Source organism: Corvus kubaryi, unplaced genomic scaffold (genome assembly GCF_017639235.1).
Source record: "Corvus kubaryi isolate FWS band 111438036 unplaced genomic scaffold, C.kubaryi_AGA036_p1.0 37284, whole genome shotgun sequence".
NCBI classification, from domain to species: domain Eukaryota; kingdom Metazoa; phylum Chordata; class Aves; order Passeriformes; family Corvidae; genus Corvus; species Corvus kubaryi.
The window spans coordinates 3,577,333-3,591,983 of record NW_024581088.1 but is presented as its reverse complement, the minus strand read 5'-3'; the positions used below and the strand labels follow the sequence as shown (position 1 = coordinate 3,591,983).

Below are 14,651 nucleotides of genomic sequence, written 5' to 3'. Positions count from 1 at the left end.
CCCTAAAGCTGCAGGGACTAATCCCATAGGCTTTTATTTCTGTGTGAGGCAGGACTTCCCTGTTCTATTGCTCTGTAAACTGCTGTGTGTGCTGAGTTTTGCTGAAGAATGTCCCAGAGATCTGGGACACTTCGGGCTGGAGTGTTTGATGTTATACAGTGGTTTGGGTTTTCAGTTCTGGTTATGGAATATCACTTGCAACTCATAAGCTATGAAAAGTAATTCATTTTGTGATTTACCATGGTGGCACAAACCAGAAAATGCTATAAAAGCTTTCCTCCAGGTAAATAAAAGATATTAAAAAATGCCTTTTGTCAGCTCTTTTGCTTTTTAGCTCATGAGGGAAAATAATATTAGGAAAACCTTCTTGCTGGAGCAGACATAATCCCATCTCAATTAAAGTAGTTAGTGGTGTGGAGTCCCATCAACCAGAGTGTCCAGCAGGCAATCTCAGGCTGTTCCACAAAAATGCAGTGAGCAAAACACACAGCTCCAGCTTGACTGCCCGTCTGCTGTTTACAAAGAGAAGTTCCCCCTCCTTGATGACACCTCAGTTTTGAACTCCCCTCAAGCTATTCTAATGTGGTTGCCCAAGACCCTGTAATCCAAATCCTGCACATATAATATGGAGAATCCTCGTGGCTCTTTAAATTGAAATGAACACATTTCAAATGTGTAACCTAACAGCAAGAAGCTTCTTTGAAGTGGCCTGAAAGGACTTATAAAGTTCAAAGTACATTGGAAATCGCTGATATTTAAGAGACTTGTTAGGTTTCCTTGCCCTGCAGCTTCCTGGTGCCTGTCCATGACTTCCCCTTCCATGATCAATGTACAGGTTATTAAATAGTTTTATGTATACATTATTAGCTGTTCAGGGCACTTTGTAGGAATCTCAGTTCCACCCAAGGAAGCAGTGTGAGCCCTTTGCACTCCTTCACTTATGGATCAAAGCCTGTGTACAAGGATAAATTTCATATGCTGTGTTTTTCTTAATTGCAGAGGAAGAGGGCTAAAATCATGAGCATTTGTTTTATTTAAAATTTGCAAAGTCATTATGTAAATTTCCATTAGTCAGTTTACCCAAATAATTTGTCCAAAGACTATGCCCATTTTAGGGAAAAACTCAAAAAACAACCCACCTTTCTCTTATTTTCTTTCTTTTTTTTTTTTTTCTTTTTTATTAATAGTTTGATCTTCGGAGCAATTACTTGCTTCACTGGCTTCCTGGGTGTAATCACAGGGGCAGGAGCAACTAAATGGTGCCGGTCAAAGACGCAGCGAGCTGATCCTCTTGTCTGTGCCGTTGGAATGCTGGGATCAGCCATCTTCATCTGTCTGATCTTTGTGGCTGCCAAGAGCAGCATCGTGGGAGCCTATGTAAGTATAATCCTTTCCATATGCCAGCCCCTACCAAACTCCTTACAAGACTGTGTGCCTCGTCTCCTACAGAAAGCCTGGGATGTTTTCTTGCCTTTGCCCTTCTGAATGTCCTTTTTGCCTCTTGGCATTCTGGCACTACCTAAGTGTGCTTGATATCTCAACTGTTTATCCCTGCTGCCATCAGAATTCAGAGCTCCATGGAAACCCACAGCCTTTGGGCTGTTTTATCTGCACCTCAGTCCACACCTTTATTGCTCTTGCCTAATGTTTTGGTACAGGAAAATTGAGCACTTCCCTTGCAGTGAGGGTATTGTAGCTGCAGTGGTACCAGATGACAATTACAGTGTAATTTGTCTGTGGGCAAGCTTTTGGCTCCCTTTCAGTATCATTCATTTCCATAACTAGGTGGATTGCAGCAGGCCAATATTAATTACCCAGTAATTTCAATTTGTTATCTATATTACCATAGCCCCACTATAGCCCAGGAACCTACAGTACTCGATGCTGCATAAAGGCAGATTAAAATATGGCCCCTCCCTGAGTGCTTATAATTGAATTATATAAAAAGATATCAAATTGATCCAGATGAATAGAATGGTTTGGGTTGGAAGGGACTTCTTAAGGTCATGTAGTCCAACCCCCTTGCACTGTGCAGGAACACTTTCCACTAGACCTTGTTGCTGAGAGCCCCCTCCAATCTGGCCTTGAATGTTTTCAGGAATGAGGCATCCACCACCTCCTGGCCACCCTGTGCCAATGCTTTACCACCTTTGTAAAAAACTCCTTCCTTACATCTCATCTAAACTGACCCTCTTTTAGTTAGACTGAAGGGAAAAAGAAAAGCTCAACTGTAATAATCCAGCCTTGGGCTAGAATCTTGCTTTCAGTAGGGAGTAAAAATCCAGTCACTGAACAAGTCTCTGGTTCCCTTTTAATGTCACAATGAGAGAAGTCTGGGACCTGAGAGAAGTTTATGAAGGGAAAGCATGAGAAGTTTGGAGTAGTGGGATCCCTTCTGAAAGCTCACCCTTCGCTTCCACACAGCAGCACACACTCAGCCAGCAAGGAGAATTCATTTACAAGTAACCAGCCAACTGCTGTTCCTCATTTCTCTGTAGTTCAAGCACTGGCCTGGCCATGGTTATTTGCTGAGTATTTCAGCAGCTCCCACAGTATGGGGAAGCACAACCAGAAAGAGTGGAAGTTCAAAATCATTGAGACAGAGCCAGGAATACCTCCTCTGGCTATTTAAGATTCAGGTCTCTGGTTTGTGTCCATGAACTAACATTTGAATTGTCAGAAAAATGATCTCCTCAGACAACCTGTGAGAGGGTGTTACTGGCTGGTGAATCATTAACCCTCCTTTCATTGATCTATCACACCCCTCAACTGCTCCCTCCACCTCTTTGTGCAGACAGAGCTATGATTTTCTCCTTTTCAGACCCAGTGACAGACATGTTCATTTGTGGTGTTCAGTCTCTTTGTACAGAAACCTCTCCCTTTCTAGGCTGGAAATACTGTTTTCAAAAATTGTGCCGCAGGAGGTAGCTATTAGTCTCATTTTAATATTTTTTTTCTATTTTTTTTAATAGCCATGTGACTATTCTGCATTGTTTAAGTATATAAATATAGATGGTATGATTTAAACAATCCTAGAAACAATTTATTTTATTATGGATGAGCAGTAAATCTAATAAAGAGTCAATGATTTGCAAAGGAAGTTACAGCTGCGTATGGAGGGGGTATAAGGAATATGAGCCTGTTTATGATGCTGTTAGGCTGAAGCAGGAAGCACTGCCTCTCCATAGCCCTAAATACTCTGCTGCTGGAAACCTGATGCCCAGAAAGAGAGGACAGGTCTGTGTTGGAGCTCCCAGTGTCTCATAACACAAGGTATTATTGTGGCAGTGCCGTACTGAATTGAGTTTCCAAGGCAAGTTTCTAACACAAACTCTTGTTTTTCCATGCCATTCAAAGAGCTGTTGCAATCTTGCAGACTTCCAGAGTGTTTAATTCCCTTGCATTTCAGTAGGAGACCTGCACTGCAAGGTTGCATGGTATAGCAGTTTCTCACTGCTCTTTGTTTTAAGTCTCATTGGTCCATAATGAAGGGGAGAGTGTTCTGTGACTGGTGGACAGAATGATGGGCTAGGATACCTTCCTTATCTCAAAATCCACCATAAAATCTCTTTCTGGAAACAATACAGTAAAATTTATGGGTTGATTTTCTTGTCTCTTGTCTTGACAGCTTGTCCTGGCTCACGTCCTTGAATTCTGTGTCTGTGAAAGGCAAGGCAATGTTCTGGTCTGTCCCCCAGCGTGGTGGTATTTGCCAGCCTTCTGTACTGTGACTGTCCTTGGGCTTCTGTCATGGATCACACCATGCAAAAATTGACAGTGAATGTTTTTGGAACCCTCATTGGCTCAGGGCCTTAAAATTCTTACTTCCAAGCAATTAGGTGGGTCCCCATGAGATGATGTTCTCTCTCACTGTGAGAGAGAGCTGTGGTGGCCACCAGATCACCATCTCCCTCCCTGCCTTAGTTAACAATTGAGAGCTTTAATGCTGACTGATACAGGCATCAGCTTAAATGAAGTGTTCAGCACTCCAGCAAGAACCCGCACAGCTCTTGCTTTTTAATTTCTTGGTTTTATAGGTTTTATTTTTTTGGAGAAGACCTGCATTTCCATTAACACAATCACCCTGTCCCTTACATGCTGTGTACTGTCTGCTCTCTTCCTCCCCTGGACACATGTACTATTTCTCTCCTGCTCAGTCCTCTCTTGCAAGTGATTTTGGTCCCTGGGGCAGCTGTTATTCCCATTCTGTAGCAGCCACTCCCATCTGAGGCAGGTAGACAGATGACTTTTTTCCAGCCAATCTTTTCATACTGATCCAGTAAATTATTGGCAGTGGTAAAGTGGCTGGCAAGGTGGAATAAAATGACAATTCTGTATCATTTAGCTGCCCAGACACCGGTATTCCTCTCTTTTACTATCTTGCTTGCCTGTATAGTCCAATCAGTTCTTACTCAGTTTGCCTTGCAGCGTGTGGATTTGTGTGTTGTAATCCAGCTCCTTAAAGCACCAATTTGCATATCTGTAAGTCCCACTTTTTCTGAAATACAAACTCTTTGAAACTTGGTTTTCAAACCTGTCCCTGGAAACCCATTATCTGTGTGGCATCATCATCTCACTCTGCTCAGACATTTCAACTGCAGATTTTACACTTGTTTAAATCTCCAAGTGACTGGAGAGAGATGCTCTGCTTTGCCTTCCTTTTGACACTGTTCCAAATTCCTCAATTTCAACATCTATTTCAATTCCTCAAAGACATTCTATGATCTTGCAGAAACAGCAAATCCCAGGGTAAAGCCTTGCCAGAGAGCTTTTACAGCATCTCAGTCTCAACCCCAGGGACTTCTGTTTTCATGTTGTTGGTGACCTGCCTGCTTCTGAGGCATCAATATTGCCCAGAACTGAGCTGGAGTTAGAATTGCTCCAGATTCAGGAGTACATGAGGGTGTCTCAGCTACCATTTCAGAGAGAAATACAAATAATGAAGATTTGCAAACAGTCATGGAAGGAGTTTGTAACCTGCTTAGAACTTGCTGTGAGAGCTTCAGGTGTGTCCACTCTGAAACCTACTTTATTTATCATTTCTGGCAGTCAGAATTTGCTAACTGATCATTTAAACAGAAAAGCACAGATGAGCAACTGGACACCAAATGGACAGGGTGAGATGTTACACAGCACAGCTAGAGTCAGAAACAGATCTATTTGTAGAGGTGAAGTCTCAGTATAAAATGAGGTTTCAAAAAGAGTGTGAGGAGTCAAAACCATGAGCATTTCAGGAGCTATTATCTGCTCTGGGGCTGCCTTATTTGCTGTAAGCATCCCTAGAGTCTCTCTTCTGCAGAAATGCCACATATCCTCACATGCCCTTTGCAGTGAACTCATTTTTATAAACCCCCATCAGCAGCTGAAGGACAGACATTTTTTAATGTCAGTATCTTCTATCTACTTTTTGATCTTCGTGTTCCTCTTTTCCTTTTACCAGTACCCACCTATTAATCTCATGTTTCATGGATTGGTTGAAATACACATTCATCAACTCAGAACTAGTGTGCTCTGAAGTTTGTAGGATTTCAGTGATTTATTTAAAGGACTTGTGCTAAATTCCTACACAAGGGACAAGTTCTACTTGCTGCCTGTGACAATTCAAATGTGTGCAGTTCCTATCAGCTCAAGGCAAGCAATTACCTGTTTGCAGAGCTGGGAGCAGGCAGGGCACGTAGATGCTGCATTCAGAAGTGTGATTCCATCGTTCCCAAGCTCAATTTAGTCTCTCCAGCCACAGAATCCCAGCAACAGCAGCTGTAAAGGTGTAGCAGGACAGATTTCAGAGCAGGTCTGACTATGTATCTGGTATCCACGGGACACGTGGCTTCAACTCCTGCCAGCACCTTGGGTTATTGGATGTGTTCTTTCCTTGGCAATTGTCATTTCTGGTGAGAGCCAAGCTCAAGGCAGACCAGTGGGCAGTGGGAAATGGAAATGGAGATTTCCTAACTGACCAGCTGGGCTGTAATGACTGGCTCGGACACCATCACAGAGGAAGCAGATCCAGTCACAGAAAAAAGGGATAGGGAGGGAGAAGATGTGGGAAACAAAGACAATTTTAGAAACAAATAGAGGAAGCTTCTATAGGTCAGTGCGTAAGACTTGCTAAATAAAGCAAATTATTCCTGGCAGTGACATGATGGTCTGAGGGGTTTAGGCAACCTCAGCTGTTGTGTGGGAAAGACAGTGGCAGTGGTCACATCATGTCACAGGAGCCACTCTTGCAGTTCTGTGGCTTTTAATGTCTCTTACTGATCATCTCCACAGAGCCAAGGATTGTGTTTCAGCACAAGACACTGATGTTGCAAAGCCCATACTTAATTCCAGTCTCGACTGGACAGATATTACCCCTGTAATGCTGTTGGGGAGGGAAGGGATCCTCCACAGAGTGTGTAGAGAACCTCAGCTGGTTTGCTACAGAGCTGAACACATAACTTGGTTCCCAGGAATGGAAATGGCTGTGCTTTGGGGTGTTGTGGCCTTCTTGCCTTTTCTAACTGGCTTTTTGGAACAGAATGGTACAAGTTGGACTTGATGATCCTTAAAGGTCTTTTCCAACCACAACAATGCAATGATTCTAAGTATGCAAGCCTGGGGCTGTCTCTTCATGCTGTTTTTTCATGTTCTTCTAAAATCAAATGTGTCAGCCTTTTATTTAGCTGCTCTGTAGATCATAAACTTAGTTTACAATAACAACATTTCGGGCCAGCCCTCTAGAGCTCTGATACAAGTCTATGGTTTGTTAATACTCAGGATAAACCACAACAGCAACAAGGAGTATACTGCGTAGGTATGAGAAAAATAAGCAACAAAGGAAAGTTTGTGACAGGTTTTTTTCCTTTTAATGTCAAGTGAATAAATCTTCTCCTTTTTGTGTGTTTTGTTACAACAGATTTGCATTTTTATCGGAGAAACTCTTCTGTTTTCAAACTGGGCTATCACAGCAGACATACTAATGGTGAGTGCACTTTGGACCAGCATCTTTCCATGTTCAGAGCAGTTTGTCAACTTGCAAGAACAACCTGAAGTTTACAATTTCTTCCAGATCCTAGTCCCTACTTCAGCCTATTCTGGTTTTCATTATTATTATTTTTGCTTACTGAAACGAAAAGTGACATTGGGAGAAGGAGAGAAAAAAGATCCTTCTTGTCCTTTGTTCTGAGCACCAGGGAGAGATGTCCAGAAAGGACAACATTTCTGAATTCAAATAATTTCCCAAAATCTTAAGTGTTTGTGCAAAACCCCACATGCACAGAATTCAGGCAGCATTTGCTAACAGTCAGCATGTTTGTGAGCTTTGTTATCAATAACTCAGCTTTGTTCTGCAATAGGAAATCCTTCCCTCCCTCCCTCCTCCGACCACAAAGGCAGCCCATCTACCTACCATTCAACACATGCACAATAGAAACCCACCTCTGGGAGAGCAGAGAGGAAAAGAAAGTATAAAGAATTTTTGGACTATGTCCACCTTATCCAAGAGGAAACTGTCAGGAACTTTTCAACTCATGTCCTTCATTTTCCATTCTTTCTCCACTGTAGAGCTTTTTAAGTCTTTCAAATCAGCCAGCTGACCTCAGCAGCCCCATTTTCACATGAAATAGTCTGGACATTTGTTCAAGAGCTTTGCATGTTTTGTAGAGGTTTCCATCAGAGCTCATCAAACATAATATACGTTGAAACCCTGTTGTGAAGGAGGTGTTGCTTATTGTATGAAAAGAAAGGCACTAAGGCACCAAACCATTACAGGACTTTCCCGAGGTCTTTTGTCAGCTTGTTGACAGAATTGAAAATATAATCAGTCCAGCATCAATAGAAAACTCCCTTGGCTTGTATTTGTTGGTTATGTAAACATCAGCGAGGAAACAATCGGGCTCAGTATTCTAAGATGTAAAGATAATGGTGTTGATATATTGATTCAGCAAAGAACTTCAAGCCTCTGCTTAAGTTCTGTTTATGTTGACGTTCAAGGTTGTGTTTCTGTTTTAAAGTAGCTCTGCAGTTGCCATCACTGCATTGCCTGATGAACTTTCCATCTTTCACTCGTTTGTTCAGGGAACACTTTGAGAGGTGGGGTGGAGTGGTTAAATCCACTTCTCTCAGTGTGGGTAAAGCATAGAGGAACAAAGGTTGTCAGTGTACTCTGGTAGCGTTGGATGGCTTTTAATTCCCAAGGTTCCTCCTGCCAGGTCAGCTGTGGTGGGACAGAGCTCTGTGGGGCTTCCCCGGGACTTCCATGGGCTTTTGCAGCTTGTGCTGAGTTCAGGGCTACTGTGGCCATTCATGATGTGGTATCTCAACACTTGCACAGATGTGCAGCCTGGAGACAGCTGTGCTGAGGAAGAAATTACAGTACAATATGTGTAGCTGCTCATTCCTGCCTCCTGCCAGAGCTTCCTGTTGCATCCCACCTCCAGCTGTGGTGCTCCCAGGATCAATCCCAGTTCTCTCCACTCAGAATTAGTGGAGAGGTTTAAATAGCAGCTGTTTTAGACCCTCCCTAGCATTGGCTGGCACAGGTAAGGGCTCAGCTGAGGTGGTCCCAGCTGCCAGGAGGGCGGATCCTATCAGACATGTTCAAGGTCATCCAGAAAATCTGTGCCAGAGACAGACCTGAAATTTGACCTGTGTTGTCTCAAGGTAACCCCAGAAGATATTTTTCAACCAACTGCTCTGTTATAGCAAGGGTATTAGGGCTGCCATCATTGTGCCATTTTAATTACAGAGGTTTTTTGTGTTGATTTCAATGTGACTTCACTATCCTGTAGCTTTTTAACAGCTTTTATAGGATTTGCCACCTGTCTTACCAGCATCCTATAGTTAGTTCCATTTTGTAGGATGCACTTGCAGTTATTTATGTTGCTTTAGTGCAAAAGGGCTCCATAAAAAATGATTGGAAATAATAGTTTAATTTTCCAAAACACGGGAAAGAAACTAAAGCCATGTTAAAAATTGGATTTTGGTAATTGCTGCCAACTTTTCAGCTCATTGTTCTCTGGTCTGTTTAGGAAAATGAACTGAGCGTTGTATATAATGCCCAGTTTGATGCATTAACAGCATGAGTGGACTTGTGAAAGTTTTAAAGAAATAAATGTAAACATCACTTAGATGAGGACAGGGCTGGAAGCAGATGGAAGAAGTGCAGGCAGATCACACAGGGGATCAGAGGGGGCTTAGAATGTCAATAGGTGAGAGCAAGGCTACAGCCACATTTGACAGACAGCTTGGTGGGAAGTCCTTGCCAGAGAGAGGTGTGGAAATGCTTTAGCAGATGCACTTCAAATGTTTGGCAAATTAATTTCTACTGATTACTATTTATTTGGTGTAATCAGAAGTGTGTCTGTTCTTGCCTGAGGGTGGGAAGGAGTTTAAAAGCATTATTAGCGTAAGCTTAACAACACTTTCATCCTATACATAAATATTACCTTGTTTTCATGGATAAAAGCTCTCAATACTGGCTGAACACCGTTCTTGCTGATTTCATTATGCCGGGAGTGAGGGGTTTTGGAAACTGCATCCCAGATGATTTCTCACAGCTCTCCCAAGATTTACAGATCCCATGACTGCTTAAGAATCTTATCGGGCAAGTTGTTACCCTCCAGAGGTTTTGCAAGTTTAATTTCCATGGAAGAACAAGGATGTTTGCTTATTATCTTCCAATTTAATTGTTGGCTCTTCCTAGCACTGTGCTTGCATTGCATCTGCTGCTCCTCCTGCAGAAGGGTCGGAGCACAGCTCCTTGGCTTGTCTGCAGTCCAAGGTGCCAAGTGCTGGCTCTGATAAACTGTCAGTGCTGCAAAGTGTTCTGCACTGCCTGAGATTCTGAAAGGCTGATATTTGTTCCAAATGCAGATTTGTACAAAACAGGTCTTATTCTCCTGAGCACAACTCTCCATATCTCCTCCCAGGCACATGCTCAGATGGTGCTTGGGGAAAGGAGGGGCGTTTTGTATGGAGCTTGCTAATTATGAAACAGATTTCATCAGCCATCTTTGCAAATTGGCCTTAAAATTACCAGAACCCCAAAGTAGCATTAAAACTGCCTCGTAACAGCAATGATGAATGAGCTTCAGTGCAGCAGGCAAGTGTGTAACACTCTGAGACATGTGTGGTGTGTGGGACTTTGTGGGAGTCTGGCCCTAATAGTGGGGGTTTCCTCCATAGCACATCAGAAATAGAGATGATGGACAGGAGCTTGGAATTTTTGTGTAAGAGCCATGAAGCAATTTAAAGTGCCTCTATTTCAATCACAGTCTCTTTAGGTCTTTGCTGAGAAAAGCCATCCTCAGTTTATTCATACCCCTGACATTCATGCAAAAAATTGCTCTGTATATTTCTGTTTTCTTTTAAAAGATTAGTTCTTTCTAAATGGTCATGACCTGCCATGGAGGAGCTGCTTTGATGTTTTGTTGTAGAGTCAAAGTCTTCCTCTAAGCTTGAAACAGGCATAGACTGGTGCTCAGTTTTGCCATAGGCATGTAGGAATGTTGCTTTTATTCTGATCACTTTCCCTAAAAATAAAACCCAGTTATTTATTTAGTACAAAATGCTGCCTTATTTTTATAGCCAAAGATAAATTGCATTTTCAGAGGTTCTTGCTGTTGCTTCTCTGGGTGCTTCCACACAAAAATACTCCAAGTGCTGCAGGTTAGATTTGAAGGCAGGGTGAGGAATGCCTGGGATTGAGGGAACACAGCCCACTCCAAACCATCCAAGGGCAGCTGGGCCAAGGGCTGCAGGTAGAGGTGTTCTACTCCATGGTGTGCAGGGAGGTGGAAACCACAGGAGCTTCCTTTTACTTCATTTAGGAGTATCTTTCTTAGACAGTGTCTGCCTGGCTTTTGTGGAGGGTCTCTCTGGATCCCAGCCTTTCCCTTTTCTGAACAGCAGGGACATCTGGGCTATTTCCAGGTTCTGTCAGTGGCTGGAACACAGTTAGTACCTGTTTTCTTTGTCTTTGGTGCTGAAAGAGGCCAGTATGAATTGTCCTGACCCAGAAAGGGCAGCAGAGTGCTTGAGAGAGTAGAGTTTCTATTAAAGCTTAGACATAAACATCAGAACATACCTCTTTTCCTGGGAGAAGGGTAATCTCTCCTTGGCTTTCCCCATTAACTTTTTTCAGACCAGCTCCTGCTGGTTTCATCACAGGAAGGAGATGTCAGCAGTAATCCCTGCGCTTTCTAAACTTCTATTTAAAGAGCAGAGGTTTCCAAAGCTGCTTGGTCAGCCTCCCTGCCCATCCTCTGCGCTGCCTCCCTCTGAACCTTGAATAAGGGATGAGCCAGGACAATCCCACAGGCTTCCGCCTTGGCTGCTGTGGCTCTCCCACCTCCAGCTTCTGTGGGATGTCCAAACCAGGCCATGTATGGTTTGAATTTAGGTCTATTTTAGTATTGCAATGCCCATTTAGAGCTGTAATTTACTGCTGTCTTCCTAGAACAGTAGATGTTTGCTACCAACTGCTTCCTGTCCATCAGAACAAAATGCTTTTTAAGTAGGGATCGGGCGGAGTATTTTTTGTGTGTTTTGGAGGTGCTGGTTTAAGCTTTTTTTTTCTTTCCAATATCTTTTTCAAGGATGTCATGTTCATTTGCTTGCTACATGTTGGTTTTTTTCTTTGAGGGGAGTGTTTGTCTCTTGAATTCCAGACCCAATATACCAAGTTTTAGCAAGTGTTTCAACCATCAATAACTTCTTCAGTTAAGCTGGAAACTGTATTACTACTTGCAAAACTATGTTTGCATAATATAGCTACACATGCAAAATTATGTCTAATATTTGTGTGTGTATTCATGTGTATAAATATTTATATATGCATGCACACATATGATACAGGTATCATCATTAAGATTGCTTCCTCTAATTAGCATCAATTCACTACCACTCCCTGAAAATGGATAATTTTTAATAAATGTGCCTTTTCCTTTGTCCTTTTGCTACAAAAATGGATAGAATACAGAACCAGGCAGGCTTTCTTCTCCAGATTTGTTAACATAAACTTTACAGAAATAAAAAATATTTTTGGTTTCAAATTCCATGTTTCATATTTATGCACATCTCTCGAATTAGGTAGAATTTCACTTTATCTACTCAGATGCCCTTTCCCAAAGAGCTCTTGCAGAATGCTTCTCCACTGTCCCTGTGTGAACTGGGGCCAGGTGGGAAGAACAAAAATAACTCACTCTTAATTTTCCTTTTCTTCTGTCTGATCTATCTAGGTTGCATCCATTATCTGCCTCTTTGGGGAGTGGGAATGAATTGTGGGGCTCTCCTACTGTTCACAGCCTGACCTTCAGCACATTTCTGTGTCTCTAATGAAGTTTAGAGCTAATTTTCCTCTTGGGATTTCTTTCTTCAAGTCGTGTTCTGAGTTCCTGGAAGCAAAAGGAGGACGGGGCCTGACATCCACAGCCGGGTGGCTGCTCTGGATCTGAACATACCTTGCTCTTCTGTTGCACAACAGAAGTTGAACAGGGTGCCTGCTTAATACGTGGCATCAAAGTGCATTAGCAGTGTGCATTTGCAGCTTTGTCAAAGCAGGGATGAAAGAACTGGCAGGTCATCTGAAAGCACATGGTAAAACCCTAAGGAAAAGCATTTAATCTAATTTTACCCGTAATTCTGAATTGTCTGTGCTTGGAATGAGATGATAATTTTAAACAGGCATCAGTTTTTTTCTAGTGTGGATTTTCTCAATGCTCTTTCTTTAGTTTCTGGTTTTTATGGTAATTCTTTCCACTGCAGACAGGGCAACTCCTCTTCCCTGTGAGGAATTGTTCAAGCACTGCAATGTGCTTTAGTCCTATGCCCTGAGTGAGTCCTCCCTGCCAGTCAGTTCAGGTAAAGGATCTCTGTGTAGCTCTGGCTGGGGATGGGCCAGTCCTGAAATGTCACATTTAATTAATAAATGACTTTGGGAAAGGATTGCAAGGATCCTGGTAAGGCAGGACTTCTAAAGAAAGACTGAAGACAGCCCATCAGAGAGAAAGTGGACAAATAAAAGGGATCATGGTCTCCAAAGAGTTGAACAAGAGTCATTCCTGTTAGAGCCACAGGAAAAGGCACAATGAGATTCAGTGCTTACAGGCAGAAACAAAGCTCACTTGGATTTAGAGACCTATTGAATTCTTCATTACTTCCAGCCTTTAAATCAAGACAGGATCAATTTATAAACCGGGATATGTGGACTTGATGCAGATGTCCTTAGCCAGCATCTTTAACAATTTATGCAAGAGACAATTACTTTCTTCTGCCTCTAAAAAGTGTATTCTAAAATTAAGGTCATTCCACAGGTCAGGGGGTTGCTGGGTTTTTTTATTTTTAAATTTTTCATCCCCGTCCATGGTTAGGGCTCTGTTATCTGTGAGCTCTAGTCCCTTCATGGGGAAGTAATTTATGTTTTCCACTGCTCCTGTGTAATCTGACTGATTCTGCATGACCTGGCTAAGGGTGTCATGTCCTATTAGAGACCAAATTACAGTATCTTGGCTGTGGAAAATTTTCCTAACATGACTTTGTCACTTTTCACAAATGGAATCACAAATTTTTGAGAAAAATATAAAGTAGCTGGAGATGGAGTGGGAAGGGAGGATGCATGACCGTGACCTTTCATACTGATGTAGAATGCTGATGGTTTAGGAAACAAAGTAACTTTTATTGTGGAATAAACCAAATATCCCAGGTCACAGCACAGTCCTTGATTGGAAGGCTGGTCGTGTTGAGCAACCTTAAATTTCGTTCTCCCCACCAGCAAAGCAAAATACAGTCTGAGGAGCAACAGCAAAGTGTCTTGTGGGCAAAGCTGATAGTCTAAGCACTGCTGAGAGTGGAGCAGAGTGGGCAGAGCTTCCTTCCCTCAGCACCTGCCAACAGGAGAACTCCAGAGCAGGAAGGGTATCTGAGGCTCCCAGTTGCCTGAGCCAGCCATGGACTGGCCAGTGGCTCTGTCTGGGGTGGCTGGTTTGTTTTGTGCTGCCCTGGGCATAAACTGAGCAGTACAAGACAGAAGGGCAGGTTCTCATTTCAGCTTCCTTACCTATTTTTGTTTCTTTCCCCTTCTTTGCAGTATGTGGTCATTCCAACTCGCCGTGCAACCGCAGTGGCCTTGCAGAGTTTCACTTCACACCTCCTGGGAGATGCTGGCAGTCCTTATCTCATTGGATTTGTAAGTGCTCACAGCAGGCTCTGGCAGGGTTTGCTTTTGTTTCCGAACTGCTCATCTGAAATGCCAAGTTAGATCCTGCTGGGAAGGAAGGCCTGTCTTTGTCAGCAGAATGGGAAGTGCTGCAGAGCAGTGCAACTTTTTTTACCTGGTTGGGTTGTTGTGAGCTGCAGTTCAAACCGGGGGGGACCGCTTGGGTGTGGGTATAGGAGAAAGTTTCACGAAGGATGTCTGGACTTCAGGCGGCTCTCTTGAAAGCTGTTTATTGCATAGGCGAGGTTACAGCAGCTCAGGGAGTGCGTATCCAGAGCCAGCCCTACAGCTGCCAGCTCCAGCTCTGGGCATACCTGAAGCCGCTTTCTGTTCAAGTTACAAAGCATCAGATACTTTTCTTTGCAGAGTATCTCAACACATAACAAACAGTAAGCACCATACACAATACCTTTACATTTGCCTATAGCCTATCATAACTACTACCATCACCATATTA

General features: G+C 42.8%; 1 protein-coding gene across 6 annotated transcripts in view; it reads left to right on the top strand.

Annotated features, from left to right (window-relative positions):
* SPNS2 (sphingolipid transporter 2) overlaps positions 1 to 14,651 on the top strand; it is a 135,236-nt gene that overhangs the window by 89,687 nt on the left and 30,898 nt on the right. For 5 of the 6 annotated variants that reach the window (XR_006015668.1, XR_006015669.1, XR_006015670.1 and 2 more), the window contains exons 8-10: positions 1,188 to 1,377; positions 6,896 to 6,961; positions 14,066 to 14,164. Coding sequence is in view for 2 of the 6 variants with exons in the window: in XM_042025939.1 (XP_041881873.1) it covers positions 1,188 to 1,377; positions 6,896 to 6,961; positions 14,066 to 14,164 (355 nt within the window). In the remaining 4 variants the exon portion in view is untranslated. The remainder of the gene's footprint in view (positions 1 to 1,187; positions 1,378 to 6,895; positions 6,962 to 14,065; positions 14,165 to 14,651) is intronic. The other variant, XR_006015671.1, reaches the window with a different exon arrangement.